The sequence below is a fragment of the Phycodurus eques genome, chromosome 5 (genome assembly GCF_024500275.1).
Source record: "Phycodurus eques isolate BA_2022a chromosome 5, UOR_Pequ_1.1, whole genome shotgun sequence".
Classification (NCBI taxonomy): Eukaryota; Metazoa; Chordata; class Actinopteri; order Syngnathiformes; family Syngnathidae; genus Phycodurus; species Phycodurus eques.
The window spans coordinates 31,951,534-31,972,338 of NC_084529.1; the positions used below are offsets into that span (position 1 = coordinate 31,951,534).

Consider the following 20,805-nt stretch of genomic DNA (forward strand, 5'->3'; position numbering starts at 1 on the left):
ATCCTCTGTTGGCAACATCAAAGGCCATTCAAATGTGACAGCAGGTTGCCAATTTCGGCGTTTTACCTCATTAGTTGGAAGCCGAAGGACATCCGTCGTCTGCCGCTGAAAAGGAGATGCTGTGCAGAGCTCTGAGGTCAAAGAGACCTCGAGGAAGCTCAAGGTAGGAGTTTGCTGAACTTGTCGACCTCTGACCTGGACAGGACGATGGACCGGGCAGCGCTGTCGTGACTCCCCCCAAAATAAACCTGGCGGAGAAGCCTGTTAACCTTCCTAACTTCGGCTGAGCTGCGTACGTTTTGGATGCTGCCATGCCCATCATCAGCAACGCTAACCACGACTTCAGCAACCTGTCTGTCAGTGACGACAGCAGCCTCGACCGCATCTTCACCGAGATTCCCGAGACGGAAACCGTCAAGGTGTGAAAAATTGCCCGTGATTGCGCCCGATTGTCATACAAAGACGCACGCCAACAAACTCGAGCAGTATTCGCGAATCGTGAGTCTGATTTTCCCAATCATTTGAAATCATTTCCCATTGGAAGCAATCCTTTCTTAAGTTTGCTCTGAAGAAAACAATCGAACGCAATTCGACACACCTGTGCCCGATTTAACAGGGTGCAAATTGCCGTGTTGCCCACATAAAGAAATGAGACGGCGTTGCTGCAAGTGAGCAATGTTGGTGTGATTAAAAGGTTTGAGAGAAAAAGGCCAAAAGGTGTCAAAACACACACAGCAACCCAAACCAATGACAGGCACTGCTGCGGGATAGAGAAGCTCATAATAAACTTTATTTAGGAGAAAAAGAGAGAATAATAAAGACGTGTGGGACACAATTGCGCATTGCTTTTATATACTGTTTCCAATGAAACATTCATCTGAAAGAAAAAAAAAAGTATGAATGAAATACCTTATTTCCTGATGATTTGCTGGAGAGGGAAAACCCATTTCGCTTTGAATACCATTACTGCCACAGCACGTGTGATCTCTGAGTGACTTGCTTCTGGCCAACCAGGAGACGAGCGCACGGGCTCCGAAACTTCGAAGACTCAAACTTGTCACGATAACGACGTACTGGCACGAAATAACGTGCAATGAATTGCGTTCCTATCAGAATTGTGTTTGTTGTCTTGCTCGTAACCATTTTTTTTTTTCGAGCCGCCTTGTCTGGTACGTATGCAGAGCTTGCCGCCTGCCAAGAGCAGGCGCATCCGGCATCCTTGTCAAATTCCAATTGTGCCGATGGTTGTTTGACACCTGATGCGTGGCAAGCGGTGTCATCAGTCCGGTGCCACGGCATATCGCGGGACTCCTTATGGGCTGTTATTATAGTTCATCGGCAGTAATTCCTTGTTTCAGGTGTCTTGAGAGTTTGTGTGCCTCGCTGGGGAAGCGGGTTACCAAATTGAAAAATTGCCTCAGTGAGTTTGACATCGACGGAGTTGTATTACTCATGGTTCATACGGGAAAAGTGTTTGCGAAGGTGTCTTAGGACGCACATCCGAACGGTTTGTCGCGCCCGTGGTGCGTGACAGACCGGCCTGGCATCGAAGCCTCTCGTGACCTTCGGCATCTGGCGCACACAACGCACCCGTCTCGTTCCCTTCCAAAGGCGATTTACACTGAACGCAAGTGCGAACAATTCAGCGGTTTACAGGAAGGACATTTCATAAATATCCCACGTAGACCTTTGTGAAAAACAACTTTTGAACAGCAGATGTATTTCTGGAGCAATGCTCCTGTAAGGATGAAGACATCCTTGCTTTTTGAAATTTGAAATGTTAACTGTTGTGCTCACGTAACTGAAATATTCTGTGTAATGTTCTCAGGAACACATTGAGTCGGCCAACGCGAAGGGTAACTGCCACATTGGTCTTTAAGAAGGATTAAGCGTGACGGTTTGTTTTGTTAGTGAGACCCGCGACCGTATGGAAAAGGGCAAACGTTTCGGGGTACTTCGAATGGATTTGAGTTATACAAGCCATGAACCTTTCCACAGGGTGTCTATTACCAAAGGGCTCAGTTCATACGTCAGCCAGAGGACCTCGTCTCCGTAGACCACCGCTTGCTGGCGGTGATCAACGTCGGGGGGAACCGCTACACCTTCCCTTGGACCACACTGCAGCAGTTCCCTCTCACTCGGCTCGGCCGCCTGCGTGGCTGCAGCTCACCTGAGGACATCGCCGGCGTCTGCGACGACTACGATGAAGCCCGGAAGGAATTCTTCTTTGATCGCTCGCCGTCCGCCTTCAGGGTCATCCTCAACTTCCTGGCTGCGGGTAAACTTCGGCTGCTGCGGGAGATGTGCGTCCTCTCCCTGCGCGACGAGCTCGCCTACTGGGGTGTGGAGATGACGTACATGGAGCGCTGCTGCAAGAGGAAGATGTACACACGAATCGAGGAGGCGCACGAGCGGGAACGGCAGGAGGAGGAACGCAGGCAGAGGAACGCCATGCAGCGCGTTCCCGTGGAGGAGACCACGTATCGAAAAGTTATGAACTGGCTCAGAGATACGGTGGAGAATCCGCAGTCCGGCTTACCGGGCAAGATCTTCGCCTGCCTGTCAGTCGTCATGGTAGCAGTGACTGTGGTGAGCTTGTGCATCAGCACCATGCCTGACCTCAGAGAAGAAGAGGACAGGGTGAGTGTGTCACACACCATTAGCATGCGCTAAATATCCAGTCCTGTGTAAAACCGTCGATTTATTTTTGCAATGCTCTAATGGCCATAAATACTTCAAATTTCACTCAGTCAAAGACTCAACTGCGAACAAAAGCAGCGTGTGTGTGTGTGTGTGTGTGCGCGCGGACGTGGGTGTTCGCTTGCGTGTGAGTACTGGCCACGTATGTATCCCGTGACGTGTCTACCCATAACGGCGTGGACAACGAAGCCTCGCGCTCGCCGAGGCCTGTCCAGTATCTGCCCTGTAAACACTGGAGAAAGAATGAAACGGCTTCGCTTTGTCACTCGGCTCACAAAAGGGAGAAGCACGCTGCAAACGTGCTCATTAGCAGACCCACCGAGTCACACAAAGAGCAAGTCGTAAACACTCACGCGCACACAAATAGTGTCCATTTTTCCTTTTGATCATATTTGACATTTACTAAAACAACAGGGCTACACACTTTTAAAGGGTTGACACACTTTGAAATACAAATTCAAAACAGTAAACAGGCATTGACTTAAGCTGGCAATGAACTTTATAGATCCTAAATGTTCATCAATGCTATTACGGAGCAGATGTCACATATCTATATAAGCACAAAATGTGAATTATGTGGAGTAGCACGGTGGGGAAGTGATTCGCACATCCGCCTCACACTTCTGAGATTGGGAGTTGAAATTCTTCCAGTGTGGAGTTTTGCACGTTCTCCCCGTGCTTGTGCGGGTTTTCTCCAAGTACTCCGGCTTCCTTCCACGTTCCGAAAACATCCTCCTTAGGTTAATGGACGACTTTAAATTGTCCTCGCCCGAAGATAGCCGCGATAGGCTCCAGCACGCCCCCGCGACCCGCGTGAGGAGAAGCGGCTCAGAAAATGGAGGGATGGATGGATGGAATGACATAGCCTACCATATCTCAACGCATTTTCAAGAAAATCATAAAATCAGAATATATTCCGTAAGTAATAAAAAGACCTCTGAGAAGTAGAGTTCATCTCGATGTTGCTCCTTTTTTCCTACTTTTGCGACTATTCTAGCATCATCCGTTTGCCCCTATAAAACCAATACCACCGATGCGATGATTTATCCACACGTTGATCGCAAACAGACTCAATAATGTCTCCGTAGAAATTCTAAGTCATATGACGGTCTTAATGTGTCTATAAGCAGGACACCGGTTTTTGATTTTGGTATGAGCAGGCGCATAACCCCGAAGGGCTGACAGCAGCAGGGTGTGATGCAGAAGAATTTAGAGAGGCTGCGGCGGACCTTATTATCCAAAAGGCTTGCAAGAAGTTTTTGGTGTGTGTGCGCTACCAGGAGGAGCTGAGAGGCTGGTCAGGAAAACAGATGAAGAAGCTCAGGCGAAAGGTTGGACCAGATCCGTAAGCTTGATTGCGGGGATCCCGGGAATCTTTGAATGATGCCGTCAGCACGATGGAATGAATCTGCATTCATTTGCAAGGAGGATAAAATCGTGGTAGATTATTTTTGTGAAGGAGGTTGAAAAGCAGATCAAGAGGCAAGCAGGAAACAATTGCTGGAAAATATTGCCTTTGCACTTCCGTGATCAAGATTACATTCCGTTGAGAGGAACTGGTATTTTCTGTTTGCTGTGTTGTCTCAGATAAACGTGAGTCGGACACCCTGAGAGCAATCAGGCTGTCCTCCGGGACCACTGCGCTCCACTGAGAACAGAGCACGTACCCAAAGCCAACCCCTTTATACACAGCACTGTATTGATTCCTGGCAAGATACCCAGTGTGTTAGGAGATGATGGATAGATGCCACTGTATCTTCGTACAGTTGCCTTGAAAGGATCTTGTCGATCGTGAATTGCCAATTGGTTGAAACATTCGACAGATCCATGAATGGAGTTTTCAAGGACTAATTTCATTTGCTTTATCTTTGTACCTCGACGACACCCATTTATCTGCTTTGGTGTTTTTCCGACATTCGCCCAATCCTCTATTATCCAGCCTGTCCGACGAAAGCCCGGCGGCAGCAGCGGGAGTCGTGTCATCTTGACTTCGAACGGTCCATCTCTGTGCCGAAATTCCCTCATACGCTCATCGTTCACCTGCCTGAGTCTGTTTGCGTGAAGGGCTGCACGTGGAGGGATAAAATAAGTCCGAGATGGAGGAAGACGAGCGGGAAAATGAGATAGGCCTAAGAGAATGAAACAGAGAACTATATGGATAAGTATGGAGCTTTAAAAGACTGCGTCATAGAAGGGAACTTTTTACCCCTCATTCTGTTCCTGTCTTGCCATGCGGCTATGATTGGCTCATCACTTCAATCGCTTTGTAAAGTTGTGTTTTTGTTTTTGAGTTTTGGTAGCAGCCCTCTACCTTTGGCACACCCCCTGTCTGCCTTTTTCTCACGAGCGCTCCTAATGCATCATCTTTAGAGCCTTTGTAATGCATGATTTCCATTTTGCCCGGTTGCCAACATTCTGTGTTCCGTAAATGAAAAGAGATGTATGAAACACTACTACCTGTCAGAAAGTCAAAACACTGCACGGAAAGTGATCATCAAGTCAAAGTAGAAGACAAGATGAGAGCAAAATAGCCTGATGACAATGTTTTGGAGGTCTACAACTTCAAGATCACTATTTATAGCATTCAAGTGTTGAAACGTCCCTGGATGTAAGGTAAGTCGTTGGCTAAAAACACCCTATTTCCGCAACTTGTACAGTGCCTTGAAAATGTATTCACCCCCTACAGTAGCCCTTCGACGGCAACATTAAAAGTCTCGCGTGTATGATTTTTTGGGATATCTTCCGTGTTAGCGTGACGTATCAACGACAACTCTCCTACGGCGCACCGAGACGTCGAGCAATAGGGTTGAGTATTGTGACCGGCGCATCGCCTCCCGTGCTCGCCGTTGTGAACATCTATTCACGGGCACAAACCAGCGTTTACCGAAGCTTGTAGAGCATAATTCAACAGAACGGCGGTGTGTTTACGTGCAAGCGTTAGTGATAGCGCTAGCTCGCTCGCTTGTTGCCTGCTCGTGAGCCGTGTCATAGGAGAAGTACATGCAAGCAATCCTTCAATGGATAACCCAAAACGTCATCTCCCGAGCACCTGTGACACAGCATGTTTTGTTTTTCTCTTTCTCCCAACATTGCTGCAGCGACCCACTGTTTGACAACTTGTTGTCGCCACGGTAACGGTTGTATCCGATTGCAGTGAAAGGTGACAGGTTTTCTGGTCACGCTTTTTTGTCCTGTTCGGCTGGTAGGTCAAGCAAATAGGAACAGTTTTACTGTGCCACAGTGGCGTTCGGTCACGCCTCCTGACAGTCTGTAATTTGCCAAGATAAAGCCCAGTGATCGTACAAGGCGGCATACGGTGCTATCGGAATACATGTCGTGCCACTGTCTGACCAAAATACAGCGATAATCTATGGCACAAGTCTGACAAAGACCAGATCTGTCTTGTAGTCCGATCCAGGCGTAACTGGACGCAGCCATGAAGACCAAGGAACTCTCCAAACGAGTCAGGGACAACGCTTTTGAGAAGTGCAAGTCAGGGTTGGGTAAAAAAAAAAAAAAAAAAAGGAGCACCATCAAATCCATCATAATCGACTGAAAATAATATGGCACCGGAACAAACCTTCCAAGGCAGCGCAGCTCCGGAGGGGCCGCAGTATCTTTCCATTGGACCGCAATAAGCCGCGCACGGAAAAGTGGCCAGAAGAAAGACATTACTTTCAGCTAAAAATAAGAAGGCACGTTCTGAAGGAGCAAAAAGGCATGTGGGAGACTCCCATAATGTGTGGAGGAAGGGGCTCTTTGGTCAGATGACGTTTTTAGCCATCAAGGAAACCTCTGCCCGGTGCACACCGATACATCTCATCACCCCAAGAATACCACGCATACAGTTAAACTTGCCGTGGGGATGTTTTTCAACAGCAGCCACTGGGAAACCGCTCCGAGTTGAGGGAAAGATGGTTGATGCTAAATGCAGCGATTTTCTTCAGCAAAACCTCTACCAGCCCGTAAGTGACCATCAAACTGTTTTCCCGTGAGGGATGGCCAGGCAAGCGTGTCACTTGCAGCAAAAAGGACTTGCAGACGCGATTGCCGCAAAAGGTGACTCTACCAAGAATTGACTTTAGGGTGATTTTGCAAGGCACCGTATCCAAATACGAACCTTTCGGCATAACAAACATGGCAACTGCAATTTCCTGCATGTTTAAAAAAAATACCTTTGACAGGACGTATCCTTTGGTCCGCTTCTTTCAGCTTGTGGCTGTACCGGTAGATGCTTTTTGCTGTTGTTTTGTAGATGCATTTAGCTGTAGATATAAAAAAGAAACTCCCACATAACCAATGCAAATCATTCAACTCCTTAGCCAATTAATCATTGAGTGAAAAGGGACACAATATTCAACCAGGAAACTCAAAAAGGATGTTTATTCATGCATAGGAAAATAACACGTTTGGTTAATGACCACGAGTCCGTCTCTAACTAACATCGTGAACGGTGAATGCCCGCCTTGTAGAAGAGTTCGAGAGGGAATTACAAAATTATTATGTTTAAATGACTAAAACTGTCATTTGAAGGACAAGCCCAATAAGTTGCCAGGCGAACAAGAGAGACTATATAAAATGTAGAAGGGTAATGGGGTATTTTTGTCAGAGGAAAACACAAAAGGGCGGCTGTAGCCAAAAGCAGCTTCTCCTTCTGCACCAGTAGCTCTCAGTCTGAAGGTTACAACAGCATCAGGATGGAACGACCCTCAGACTCATAATAATTCAGTCTGTGGCGAATCACTACCAGAAATGAAAGTTTTAAAAGTTCATAAGCGTTCCTGCTAGAGCACCCATTTTGACTTAGACAGTTTACCTGGGATGAAGGTCAATGTTCTGTCGGCCAATCGACTGTCTGTTGTCGTACTAGAGCGGCGCCAACTACCGGAGACAAATTCCTTGTGTGTTTTGGACATACTTGGCAAATAAAGATGATTCTGATTCTGATTCTGATTCTGATGTACTTACCGCTACCCAGCGATGTGTTGCGCTTGAGCCATTTTCGTACTATTTTATGACTGTTTCCGCTTGGTACATTGGCCATTTGCCATTTGAAGAAGAAGATTTGACTGATTTCTGGCTCCTTTCTTTTTGCCTGATGAATGTGTCTGGTTGTCGCCAATATCTGGATAGCAATTTATTTCATGAAGTGCAGCAGTTCCTCTTGCAGTCATTGTCACAGATCATCGAGACAATGTGTTGCCAACGGATGACGAGCCACCTCCTGTCCCCATCAGAATTATTTGGGGTTTTTTTTTCAATCAAAGCTAAGCATTCAATTAAAATCAAATGAAGCCATGCTTTAAATATTTACTCTGTGTCTCTATACTTTTCTTACAAAGCGCTCCTCTCTAACTGGTGTGTGTGTGTGAGACGCTAAAATTGATGAGATACATTTCCGCTGCGACTGCTGGGCTTTCACCCAGCACTGACCCCAGTAATCTCTTGCAGTTAAATCTCAGACACGATGTCTACAGTAGATTGGAAAGAGTGAGAGCGTTAAAACCTGTCCCGCGGAAGTCACACATCGGTAACCTACTTCAATACGTCGACATCCCATTGTTGTTTGCGAACATTCCATACTGTCACGTTTCAGCTGAGAGATGGCTGCACTGTCATTCTTCTCCCGAGTACTGATTGCATGTGTTAGTCTCCCGGCGAGTTCTGCTCTCATTCATGTCTTTAATATTCTCACCCAGTGACAGAGTCTCAAAACAGCCCAATCAGATTTGCTCTTGTTTGATAATTTGGTGGTATTCTGGCCTGGGGAGGAATTGAAGTGGCCATTTATGTCCCCAATGCTGTCAAGCGAAGTGGGATTTTGTGTTCAGTAATTATGGCCCAGCATCAATCAAAAGGAAAAATAGAAAGTGAAGAAGTGAGAGGATCACCCACCCAGAGAAAACCAAGACAGGAGGGGAGTTGACTGGATAAGAAAATACATAAATAATAGGAGCAATGGTAGAGTCAATCTTGGTAGGTTGAACAGTTCAGATTTTGGAGACTGATTTCTTCATGTGACGGATTGGAATGAACGCGGAAAAAGAGAGGATGTTAACATTAAAACAAACACCCATGAAGCCTCCTTTCTTTCCTTTCTCATTCATCTCTTCGCCCAGGGAAGCTGCTAATATTGTAAAGACTGTCTGACAGTGACGACGGCAGGAAAGCAGTATGAGGGGACACGCGCAAGACAGACCTCACACATGCCTTACACTGTACACACACTACATTGTTGCGGAGGTGGAACGATCATGCCCATAGAGCTGCATTCAAACAAGAAAGCTCATTTATTTGAATTTCAGTCTCAACATATTTTCCATCACCTCCAAAAACCATCCTGAGTGCACAAAAGAAAGAATCTGCCACGTTTATTTCCCCCTCATCATTTCTTCGTTCGACTGATATGGGAGGAGTTCCACTTTGATCGTTCAGGCAAGACCGCAAATCCATCCATCCATTTTCTGTCGCGCTTCTCCTCACGCGGGTCGCGGGCGCGCCGGAGCCTATCCCCGCTGTCATCGGGCAGGAGGCGGGGCACGCCCTGAACCGGTCGCCAGCCCATCGCAGGGCACAAACAAACAAACAACCATTGGCACTCACATTCACACCTACGGGCAATTTAGAGTCTCCAATTCACGCGTGTTTTTGGGATGTGGGAGGAAAGCCGAGTGCCCGGAGAAAAGCCACGCAGGCACGGGGAGAACGTGCAAACTCCGCACGGGCGGGACCGGGGATTGAACCCCGGCCCTCGGAACTGCGAGGCTGACGCTCTAACCGGTCGTCCGCCGTGCCGGCAGACTGCGAGTCAAGGAAATGAAATCTGACGTGAGGCAGATTTTTTGGCAGCTTGAAAAGAAGATAAGAAATGTATGTGCTGTCACCGAGGCATTAGCAGTCCCAGTAATTTACAGTCAGAGTAACCTGACCTGTCTGTCGCCGCACATTATATTGTTATCAAATCAAAGTCATGTGTGTGTCCGTGTGCGCTTTGTGTCACTTTTTGCATCCGCATCCTTATTTAGTATCTGAAAATATTTGTGTGGATAAGTACTAATATTGGCGGCACGGTAGAAGCTGATATTTAGTTCGATTTACCCCGCGCTATTCTTAGATAGCGGCGGGCGCGGTGGACGACTGGTTAGCACATCCGCCTCACAGTTCTGAGGACCGGGGTTCAATCCCCGGCCTCGCCTGTGTGGAGTTTGCGTGTTCTCCCCGTGCCTGCGTGGGTTTTCTCCGGGCGCTCCAAGTTTCCTCCCGCATCCCGAAAACATGCGTGCTAGGTTAATTGAAAACTCTACATTGGTGTGAATGTGAGCGCCAATGGTTGTTTGTTCACATGTGCCCTGCGATTGGCCGGGGTGTACCCCGCCTCTCGCCCAGAGATAGCTAGGATAGGCTCCAGCACGCCCGCGCCCCGAGTGAGGAGAAGCAGTAAGGAAAATGAATGGATGGATGGAATACTAACATCCAGACTGTATCAAAGATCAAACGTTACATAAAGATATACGATGGAAACTCAGGCACTCCCTGTGTGTTTGAGGACGTATCTAATTCTGTTTGACAGTATCAGTGTGGAGCGGATTTCATGCCTATTATAGCCTAACTGGTTATGAGCTGTATTCTTTCCATCCGTTGCCGCATGGCTGCCAAGTGGGATTATGAGAGAGAACAGCAAAGTATGAGGTGTTTATCTTATCTGTGCCAGAATAGGATTGCACAGTTAACCAAGCGCAGATGTACAACACAATGCAGTGGAGATTCTTAGATCTGAATGTTATATATGGAGGCAGCTAATCTTAGTGATTATTACTCTCTAACACTTAACACTGTTTTGGGGGTTTGTTTAAATTCTGTACATTGTGAACTTGATATGACCCTGACAGCAGCCATCACATTTCAAAAGACAAAACGTTCCTTTTGTTTGCTACTTGTACTCATGTGTTTCAAAAACATGCATGGTTCATTTAAGAGTACAAAAAAAAAAAAAATATTTTCAAAAGTGTGAATGTGAGTGTCGTCTGTTTCCAAGGCCTTGTTCAAATCCCATTTTTGTCCATATTGTTCAGAAATCTGATTTTAGCAAGACGGATCCTCGGCGGTGGTTTGACATCCGATCCAAATCGGATTTCTGCGTATGCATCTTCAGTGCGCTCTAGTCTCTCAAAATCGAATATCTGAAAAATGCTGTTGGCACTGAAAGCACCAGCAAATACGTTCAATTTTCCAATTTGTGAAATTAAGATCCTTGTCACAGTTGGCTTGCATAGTGTTTTAAGTACAAAAGCAGTTATGTGTGCATGTGCAAATCATTCTCTTGACAACCTTGTTTGGACTTGTTTTCATTGTGTGCACTCACAAAGGGGCGCCCCGGTGGCCGAGTTAGCGCACCCACTTCACAGTTCTGAGTTTGGGGGGTTTAAATCCAGGCTCCGGACTTCCTGTATGGAGTTTGAATGTTGTTGCAGCTATCAAGTTACAGGAGGACGGCCTGCAGGTGACGGATGCACATGTCACATAATACAAGCCCTTTAATAACCCATGACGCATGGACACAGTGCTTCTTCTTCTTCTTCTTTCTCTACGCCATCGCTGTTGTTTTTCTCTTGCCTTTTTACCGGCTTAGAACGAAAGTGCAAGGTGCGTATAGCAGCAGGCTACAGCATCAGGTTCGGTGAAGTATGGTCAAGGTCCAGCGCGAGGTAAAGCTGATTGATGGTGTAAATATTTCGTTCCCGTGCCCCCAACCTTTGAACGCAGTGGTATAACAGGATCATGATTCATCATCTTGTATCTGTGATGAATTGCAATATAGCACCTGAAATAAAAAGATAATAGAGAGTCGTAGCTGTTGAGCAGTGTTTGGGAAGAACCATATGTCTATAGTATGTCACTTAAGGACAGTTAGAGTCTTCAACGGACTTAACACGAATTCTTTTTTTAGGGAATGTGAGGGGAACGCGGAGTAAAGCGCACAAGTACACGGAGAACATGCAAACTCCACAGGCCAGAGCCCGGGTTCAAACTGCCACCCTCAGAACTGTGAGGCAGATGTCCACTGGACCGCCCCCTTCATGTTCATACTAATTTAGAGTCTTCACCTAATCATGTCGGAGGAAACGAGTGCCTGGACAAAACCCGTGCAAGCATGGGGAGCCGATGCAAACTCCACGCAGAAAGGTCGGACCCAAGATTCGAACCCTCAACCTCTGAGTGGAATGCAGATGTGTTCGCTGCATGTCCCAAAGGAGAGTTGCTCAGCCTTAGTAGAGGCCCGTTTATCTCCGAGTACCTTTTTAGTTACCGGTTTTATGATCATTATTAATAATTAATAATTGTTTTTCATCACACAGCTGCATCTTTCATGAATAATATGGCGCTCACATATATAGCAAGAGTCATCCAAGACAGCGCACAATGTAGAACTTGAACTGATCCAATCATGCGAAACAATGGAAGTTTGTTCACTTCCAAAGACTCCCACTGTCAAGTGATGGTCCTCAATCCGAGGAGAAGGTGGCAGTGGACAACAATGTCAAAGTCAAAGCCGAATAGAACACGACGGCCAGTAACTGCCATAGCGTGCTTGAGTGCGTGCGCCCGCCCGTGTGTGTGTTTGACTCAAAAACCAGCGCAAATTAGATCTCTTCCAGTATCCTGACTGATTTCTATTGGACCACAGTGTCGCGGAAAGACAGATGTTTATGACAGAGCAACATACTATATTCAATCACTCGTACAATATTTCCCTGACCATCTGTGCAACCGTGAGCACTCACACCCACATCGAAGTGTAGCACTGGAAATAATCCCGTTTTCCCAACTGGCAGATGTTTCACCCAATTACAGAAAACAGGGACAGCTGCCGAAGTACACTGTTTCCATTGTAATCATCTGTGACTTTTTAGGTTTATTCTCATTCGTCACACCGGAGTCTACGCATTTGTCAAAATGGCACTTAAATCTGCTGGTCTACACCAAACCAGTCAATGAGGATTGTGCCCGTATCAGTCGAAAAACGGTCTTAAGGGATTGTTTCCCCACCTTAACTTCAGTGTACGATATGTTACTGCTCTTTGCTCTTAACAGACTAAAAAGTTAGATTTTGCTGCTATTTTGCTGAGTGCAAAAGAACAGCCTCTTCTCATTAAAGCTGCAGTGCATAACGGGGTTTTTTTTTCCCCTCCTGTCCTTTTCACCCAAACCACGACGAGAGGAGATGACACGATACTGATTAAGCCTATCAGCTTCTCGAACATCCTGCTGTATTTTACAGTATTTGATCTTTTGTATTTCGTGTTTTCGTGTTATATTTTGTGTTTCTGTAGTAGAAATCGATCGTACAGTAATAACCTTCTGCAAAATGCTTTGTTTTTTCCCTCCCGGCTGTCCTTCAAAACAGAATAAAAACATTCTGGAATGCCCCGGTCGGGCATAGCATATCGTCACATCAAAGCGACGCCTCTGTTGTTGTAATGCGGAATTTCAGCCTAGGGGGCGACAGAAGCTGCGCATTGCAGCTTTAAAGGGGGCGTTTGTCCAAATTCCAGCGCAACTTTAACTTGCTTGAGCTCTCTGACGTCAAACGACGTCTTGCGTTTGGGTGACAGCTGCTCAGATCGTTTCAACTAAATATTGATAATTAGGAGACAAATCCACTGTGGCTGCTTACGTGTTCCTGTTGCGCAACGAGTCTGTGTCAGAGTATCCAGTTTGTTCTCGTGGTTCCTGGAAAAACATACAGTCAGAACATTTACAGAGACACGGACTGCATGTGTTGTATGAAATAGATATTGCATCAAACCCCCTTAGAGAAAGGAGGAAATACACGTCAAGCCATCCGTTTTCTGTACTGCTTATCCTTTTGTGGGTCACAGCAGGAAGGCCCACTGCAACTGACCGAACAAGAGGCGGGCTCTAGCCTGATGGCCAGCCAATCACGGGGCACATTTGTATGCTGCATAAAAATCCACTGTGGTTAGCACATCTGCCTCACAGTTCTAAGGTTCAGGGTTTGAAACTCAGCTCCGGTCTTCCCATGTGGAGTTTGTGTGCTCTCCTTGTGCCTGTGTGGGTTTTGTGCCCAGTGACTCCAGCTTCCTCCTGTAGGCCTAATCCCAAAACATGCACGTTAGGTTCGTTGCAGAATAATGTGAGTGTGAGTGGTCATTTGTCTACATGTGCCTTGTGATTGGTCGGGAACCAGTTGAGTCGTCTCGCCAAATGCCGGCTGTTATCGGTTCCAGCTTACCCGCGACCCCAGTGAAATTGGATGGATGGGCTATGTGAAGGACTACGCGACCAATGGCACCGAAAGAAGAAATATGCAATAAAGAAGCAGTGGCTTCACTTGCATCATACTTCATGTGTCTCTTCCCCCAAACATCTTCAACATATTGACTTTCATCACCACTGTGCTCTTTGCCTTTATTTGTCAATGACATTTTTTAAAATCTGAATGACATTTTTAAACCCCCTGTTTCGGTCATCTGCTACGTTTGTGCTGAAATGAGCTGTCACAAAGTTCCAGTGAGAATCACACAGAGGAGGAGATAAGGTCAGCGAGGCGTTGCGGCTGTTTGAAGTGACAGAAGTAGAAATCCTGTGGCTGTAACAAATAGCCTTTCATACCAAGGGGTGAGAACAGTTTTGCAAAGCCCTAATGAGACTAATGTCAGCACACAAGACGGAAAGAGCAAAGGAGGGAGGAGGGAAATAAATGAGAGGTAGAAAGTGCACATAGGAGACGAAACATGTGAGCGTAGGGCACAGAGTACCTGAAAGATTGATGCAGCAATGGCAGCCCTGTATTCCCACAGTGTCACACACAGTCAGTGTGAGGAATGCTGGCATGATTGAGGAGGAGGACAGGGGTAGAAGCTGATATTTAGTTACATTTCCCACACGCTATTCTTAGATAGCGACGCGGTGGACGACTGGTTAGCGCATGTGCCTCACAGTTCCGAGGACCGGGGTTCAAATCCCGGCCCCGCCAGTGTGGAGTTTGCGTGCTCTCCCCGTGCCTGCGTGGGTTTTCTCCGGGCGCTCCGGTTTCCTCCCGCATCCCAAAAACATGCCCGGTAGGTTGATTGAGGACTCTAAATGGCCCGCAGGTGTGAATGTGAGTGCGAATGATTGTTTGATTCCATGTGCCCTGCGATTGGCTGGCGACCGGTTCAGGGTGTACCCCGCCTCTCGCCCGAAGATAGCTGGCATAGGCTCCGGCACGCCCGAGACCCTAGTGAGGAGAAGCGGTACAGAAAATGGATGGATGGATATTCTTATATTTAAAAAAAAACCAAAAACTTAGAATTATATTTGTCCCTCCTTATATACTGCATATGGATACATGTCTGCTGGAAGCCTCTCAAAATATCATGATATGTTAAGATGATGACATTCGGAATCCAATTTTCATTTGCTGGGCTGTTTATTTATTTATTTAATCACTATATGGACGTCAAAAGTGCTCATGATAGCGTTGCCAATATCCATCCATCCATTTCCTGTCGCGCTTCTCCTCACGCGGGTCGCGGGCGCGCCGGAGCCTCTCCCAGCTGTCATCGGGCAGGAGGCGGGCTATGCCCCGAACTGGTTGCCAGCCAATCGCAGGGCGTTGCCAATACCCACCCTGTAAGATTAGGGCAGAGCATTTTTTTCAAAATATTGGCTCCTTATTGAAAAGCAGCTCCCAATCTCTGTTCTATTTCATTCCAACGCTGTTTGATGGGCTTAGCTTCTCCTGTTTGTCCACACCAGACTCATCCAACCATGACCATGACTAATGGACCAGGCTTGGTCTTGCTGGAACAGAAATAGCCCTTCCTCAGATTGTTGTCACTAAGTCGGAGGCAGAAAATTGTCAAAATTGATGTGGTAATGTAAGGAGTTAAAATCAGAGGAACTCACAAAGTTGGCATTTTTTGAGGTTTTCACATTTGTGCAGCTCAAGAGTGCAATGTCCCATCCATCCATTTTCTACTGCCTTTCCTGCTCAATTAAGGCAAGCAACCATTTGATTTGATAGGTTTTTAGCTGTGTAAAAAGTAGGCAAAATAGTCACGTTTTTTTAGGTTTCTAAATCAGTGTGGAACATCCTTATTTAAGGCCATATGGAGGCAGGAGAGTGGAAAAAGGTTGGGCCGTGCAGGATGCTGACGGAGCTATTTCCAGCCGGAACAGAACATTCACATAAAAACTCTTAATGCTACCTACCCAAGAACTGAATGGAAGGATGACAGTGCCTGAGGAGCTAATAACAATAGTTTGTTGTGCTGCAGAAAATGTCAAAACTCTTATTTGCAACTCAATAACTGCAGTGTGCACATAGGGATGCGGGTGCACCACACACAGTGGACGTAAAAGACTTAAGTCACATTGGCATGAAGGATGCAGTGAGGAAAGGAGTGATACATGAGACCGAGAGGAACAGGGCACGTGTCTCGTGCATAGAGAAACAACCAAGTGAGTTGTCGTTCACTTGGGGGAACTGAAACAAATGACGACTTTAAAGGAGAAAGGGTGGGGCGCGTGGGGGACGACTGGCAAATGAAGGATGAGAGGGTGGGAGTCCGAGAAGGTGATGAAGGAGGAACCGGAATGAATAATGAGGAAGAGGAGAACGTGAGAGGAAGAGGGTTGCAGGGTGAGAAAAAGAGTAATGGAAGAGAATAGAAAAACATGAGTCACGCGGCGAGCAGAGAGACCAAAGCACAAATGGAACAGAGAGAAGCTGTTCGAAGAAGCCGATGAAGGCCGAATCGTGTCTTTCCTTTTGTCATTTTAAGCATGTAATTCAGTAGTGAAGGTGACAAGATGGAAAATTGAAAACATGCACGCTGTGGGGGGGGGGGAAACAAAACAATCTCGATTCTGTATCTGTTTCACACTAATCAATTGCTGTGGGACTCTGCTGATGAGTCAGCTGCTCAATGAATACCGATAGTGAGGCAGTTTCTCCTATCATTCCAAGATTATAGTAGAAATACATCCACACCTCCATCCATTTGTTGTATTCTTTGTCATTTGGGTTGAGTTAAAGCTATAGGAGTTAAAGCTGGGAGGGTTCACCCCGGACACTCAATCGCATGGTATTGCAACAACATTCACACTCACACCTAACATGCGTGTTTTTGGTGTGGCAGGACACTGGAACACCCGGTGAAAACCCATGGAAGCCCGGAGAGAAGATGCAAACTCCACACAGGGAGGGTGCCGAGCGGCAATACATTGTATCGGACAGAATTTCAGTCATCGGTTTTCGCGACGTGCACATCAATGTTGGCATCAGAATTACCGTATCAGCCGCACCGTATCCAAACGTTCTCTTGTGGCTGCTGGTAAAACCACTGCTACATGGCTTTTAGACATAATCCTTGTATTTTGTGTAAATATCCTTATATATAGTGGAGAACCCGTATGTATATATTTACTGGCCATACCGGTGTTTCCCAACCTTTATTGACCCATGGCACCTGTTTTACATAAGAAAAACCTCTAGGCAAGCCGCCAAATAAAGGTAGAAAATAATGATGATCGTGTCTCGATGTCCTCACAAATTGTGTGACTCAGTGTGAAACCAGTGCCTGTTTAACGGAACGCAAAGCTGAAGGACGCAATGACTTGAGCTGCTCCTATGAATGGCAACAGGTGGATATGCAGGTTTATGTACCTTCTGCCATCCAATGGATGAGCAATTCATTGTTCTGCCTTTGGCTATACATCGCTGGCATATATAGATGAATCAAGATATTGGTTATTAATAAGTATTTTTCATTCAATTTCCATAGCAGTACTTCCTCAAAATGAAGACATTTTAGTGCGTGATGGAGACTTGAACTTCAATTATTCAATTACAAGGCAGTCACTGTGACAATAGAATGTTTTGCACTCTATTTATATCTAATGTATACGAGCTGGGAGGCTTGATCGAAACACATTTTAATCATGCGAATATAATTCTAATTCACAACCGTGCCTGCGTGGGTTTTCTCCAGGTACTCCGGTTTCTTCCCACATCCCAGAAACATGCACGACTCTAAATTGCCCGTAGGTGTGAATGTGAGTGCGAATGGTTGTTTTTTCACATGTGCCCTGCGCTTGGCTGACGACCAGTTCAGAGTGTAACCCGCTACTTCGCCCGAAGATAGCTGGGAGGCACACATAGGCCACAATTGCGGTTTCTGTAATTTGTAGGTTTTTACAGGAGCAGGTGATTGGCCTACTGCGCAACCCCAGGACCTGGTATTCCTAGGTGGTCTCCCGTCCGAGTACTAACCAGGGCCCCCCCTGCTTAGCTTCCGAGATCAAATGAGATCAGGCCTTCGCAGTGTACCACACGGGGTTCTTGTACTGTAACACTGTATTACTACAAAGCTCATCTCATCATTGAGAGTTCCAAGTCTTTGTTTCTGCCAGTTCTCTCACCCAATCTCTCGAGAGCTACTGTCATAAAATTAGTGATGTATTGTGCCACATTTCTATCCATCGATTCAGTGCAGCTGCAGGACTTTGTGATTGTACCTTGTGATTTATTAAGGGAAACAAAGACCGACTGTTTGATCTGAGAGTTGATGTCTTGTCCCCTTCATCTCACTCTTTCCCTCTCATGCCCCCTGTCAAACCTTCTGTCCTCTTCAGGGCGAGTGCTCCTCCAAGTGCTACAACATGTTCATCATCGAGACAGTGTGTGTGGCCTGGTTCTCGCTGGAGTTCATCGTGCGCTTCATTCAGGCGCGCAGCAAGTTGGACTTCCTCCGTGGGCCGCTCAACATCATCGACGCCATGGCCATCTTGCCTTACTATGTGTCCTTGGTGGTAAAAGACGAGGACCCAAACATGGACAGCGATCGGCCAGGAGGAGGTAAAGGCTACTTGGACAAGCTGGGTCTGGTGCTGAGGATCCTTCGGGCGTTGAGGATTCTTTACGTGATGCGACTGGCTCGCCACTCTCTAGGCCTGCAGACGCTCGGACTGACGGTGAGGCGCAGCACGCGTGAGTTTGGCCTGCTCTTGCTTTTCCTGTGCGTGGCTGTCACCCTCTTCTCGCCGCTGGTCCACCTAGCTGAAAGCGAGCTCACGGGCCCTCACGATTTCAGCAGCATCCCCGCCTCCTACTGGTGGGCTATTATTTCCATGACAACAGTGGGCTATGGCGACATGGTGCCTAGATCCATCCCTGGGCAGGTTGTAGCGCTGAGCAGCATCCTGAGTGGGATCCTCATCATGGCCTTCCCCGCGACCTCCATCTTCCACATGTTCTCCCGCTCGTACCAAGAACTCAAGATGGAGCATGACCGTTTGTTCAAAGAGGAGTGCGCTGCCGCTGCCGCTGCAGCTGCCGCCGCCTCCGCCAACGGCACTGGGGAGCTGCAGGACGCAGGAGTGGATGGAGGACAAGGTGGTGATGTGAAACTGGGGGACTCAACTGCTATTGCACAAGCTTTCCATCTGGATAAGGGTAGTATGCAGTCACTAGAATATCTTGCTCTGTTAGGGAAAGGAGATGATGCTGCAGCAAATAATCACAGTCTCCCGGCAGCAGCTTTCTGAAAGAATGACGTGCTATCAAACCAAAACTTCTAATCTCCGTGTTACATAAAATAAATGGACTATCTTCCCAAAGGTCTCCCTTTCCATGTGTATCTTAAATCCATTAAAAATAAGGACGTTACATCTTCTGCATTTGTTTCGATGTTCAGGTTGCTGATGTGGGTGGGACCTGAGAGTGTATCTGAGCATGTGTGTGCACTCTGCACTGACACTGACTGAAAGACTCCTTAAAACCCTTTAAACCCTATGGTACAGGTTGTTTATTGAAAGCCTTTGCTGCAATATTAGTGACACTTTGCTTCCATAAACATGCAATATCAATCCAAAGTTGCTTTTTTTTCTTCCACTGTGAAAATACCCTGCAACTTTAAGTGTAGTACTTACTCAAAACTTAAACTTACTTACTTAAACTCTGTCTACAGTGTCAATTTATCAAATGACTCACATACTCACTGTACACTTCATTAGGCATACATGTGCATCTAATCCACACAAAGAAATCTGCTTTCCATCACTGCAAACAAAAATTAACTTTGTTCAATGAATAACTTTCTAACACTGTCGATCCATACGATAGAGTGGCACAGTTTTGGGCGTACGTGCAATATCCTTTGTCAAACACCCCCAAATCGGTCCACTTTGGGAAAATATGTTTGAAAAATGAAGCCGAATTTCAAATCAACGTCGTCAGAGACATGAGCAAATGACTGCGTAAGTGCAGTCTGAGTAATGTGCTCCTCTTGGTTCATTTCTGAGATGGCTGATGCCAGCTAATTCGATTTGCTTACTGCATGGTACAACCATTTCTTGTGTGTTTTACGAAATATGTTGGGGACGTTTCGATTATTAGTATGGAACTGTAAGAGAATAGCCACTTTGAGCGATGAGACACACATTTAAAATAAATCAAACAAGATACATATTTTTTAAACAGCTAGACAGGAAGGAATAAATGAAGGCATGTTTTTGTGTGACTGGTAGAGAATGAGCGCTAACAACCATGAAATGTACTTTGCAATGCTCCAAATAAAAGCTCTTACAATGATCAGTGGCAAATCCAATTTCTGCATTTGTCCGTGTCTTCAGTGTATGAGTCAGTGATTTGCAGATTCACCCTGCTGAACATTTTTGAGAAGAAGAGAGAGACATATTTTATCCACCAGGCTCACAGATAAGTATTCCACAAACAATAATCCTCATCTGTTTGTAGTCACATGCACAATTACACCAAAGATGGATGAGTGGCGTGTCTCTGTGAATCTCTTGGCTGCAGATCGCTATGATATCGTCTGAGTATAGGTAACATCTCCAAGTTCGGGATAAAACCATCTACATTATTTGAAGAAGAGTAGTAAGGCCCCCAATGGAAGCACACAAGGACATGCCAGATGTGAACATAATCTAGATTAAAATTAGGATTATGGGACCCATAGCCGAACTCTAACCCGCGGTTTTAAATGTGATGTACGAGATATCGTTTTCTCTCCAAAGAATCCCAGTGATTGGTTTCTTATGCCCATATGGTGTCCCATTTCATTTCAGTGGGATTTA

General features: G+C 46.2%; 1 protein-coding gene across 1 annotated transcript; it reads left to right on the top strand.

The window, feature by feature from the left end:
• The first annotated feature begins 78 nt into the window (after positions 1-78).
• kcng4a (potassium voltage-gated channel, subfamily G, member 4a) lies at positions 79-20,298 on the top strand. Its single transcript, XM_061676323.1, has 3 exons — positions 79-419; positions 1,999-2,640; positions 18,343-20,298. The coding sequence occupies exons 1-3, from the start codon at positions 312-314 to the stop codon at positions 19,252-19,254; spliced, it is 1,662 nt and encodes a 553-aa protein (XP_061532307.1). The 5' UTR covers positions 79-311; the 3' UTR covers positions 19,255-20,298.
• Positions 20,299-20,805: the final 507 nt, after the last annotated feature.

Excerpts from the sequence above, each read along its gene's own strand:
- kcng4a (XM_061676323.1), top strand. The coding sequence starts at position 312 with ATGCCCATCATCAGCAACGCTAACCACGACTTCAGCAACCTGTCTGTC. Across the intron at positions 420-1,998 it reads CCGAGACGGAAACCGTCAAG|GGTGTCTATTACCAAAGGGC; the intron begins GTGTGAAAAATT and ends ACCTTTCCACAG. Across the intron at positions 2,641-18,342 it reads TCAGAGAAGAAGAGGACAGG|GGCGAGTGCTCCTCCAAGTG; the intron begins GTGAGTGTGTCA and ends TGTCCTCTTCAG.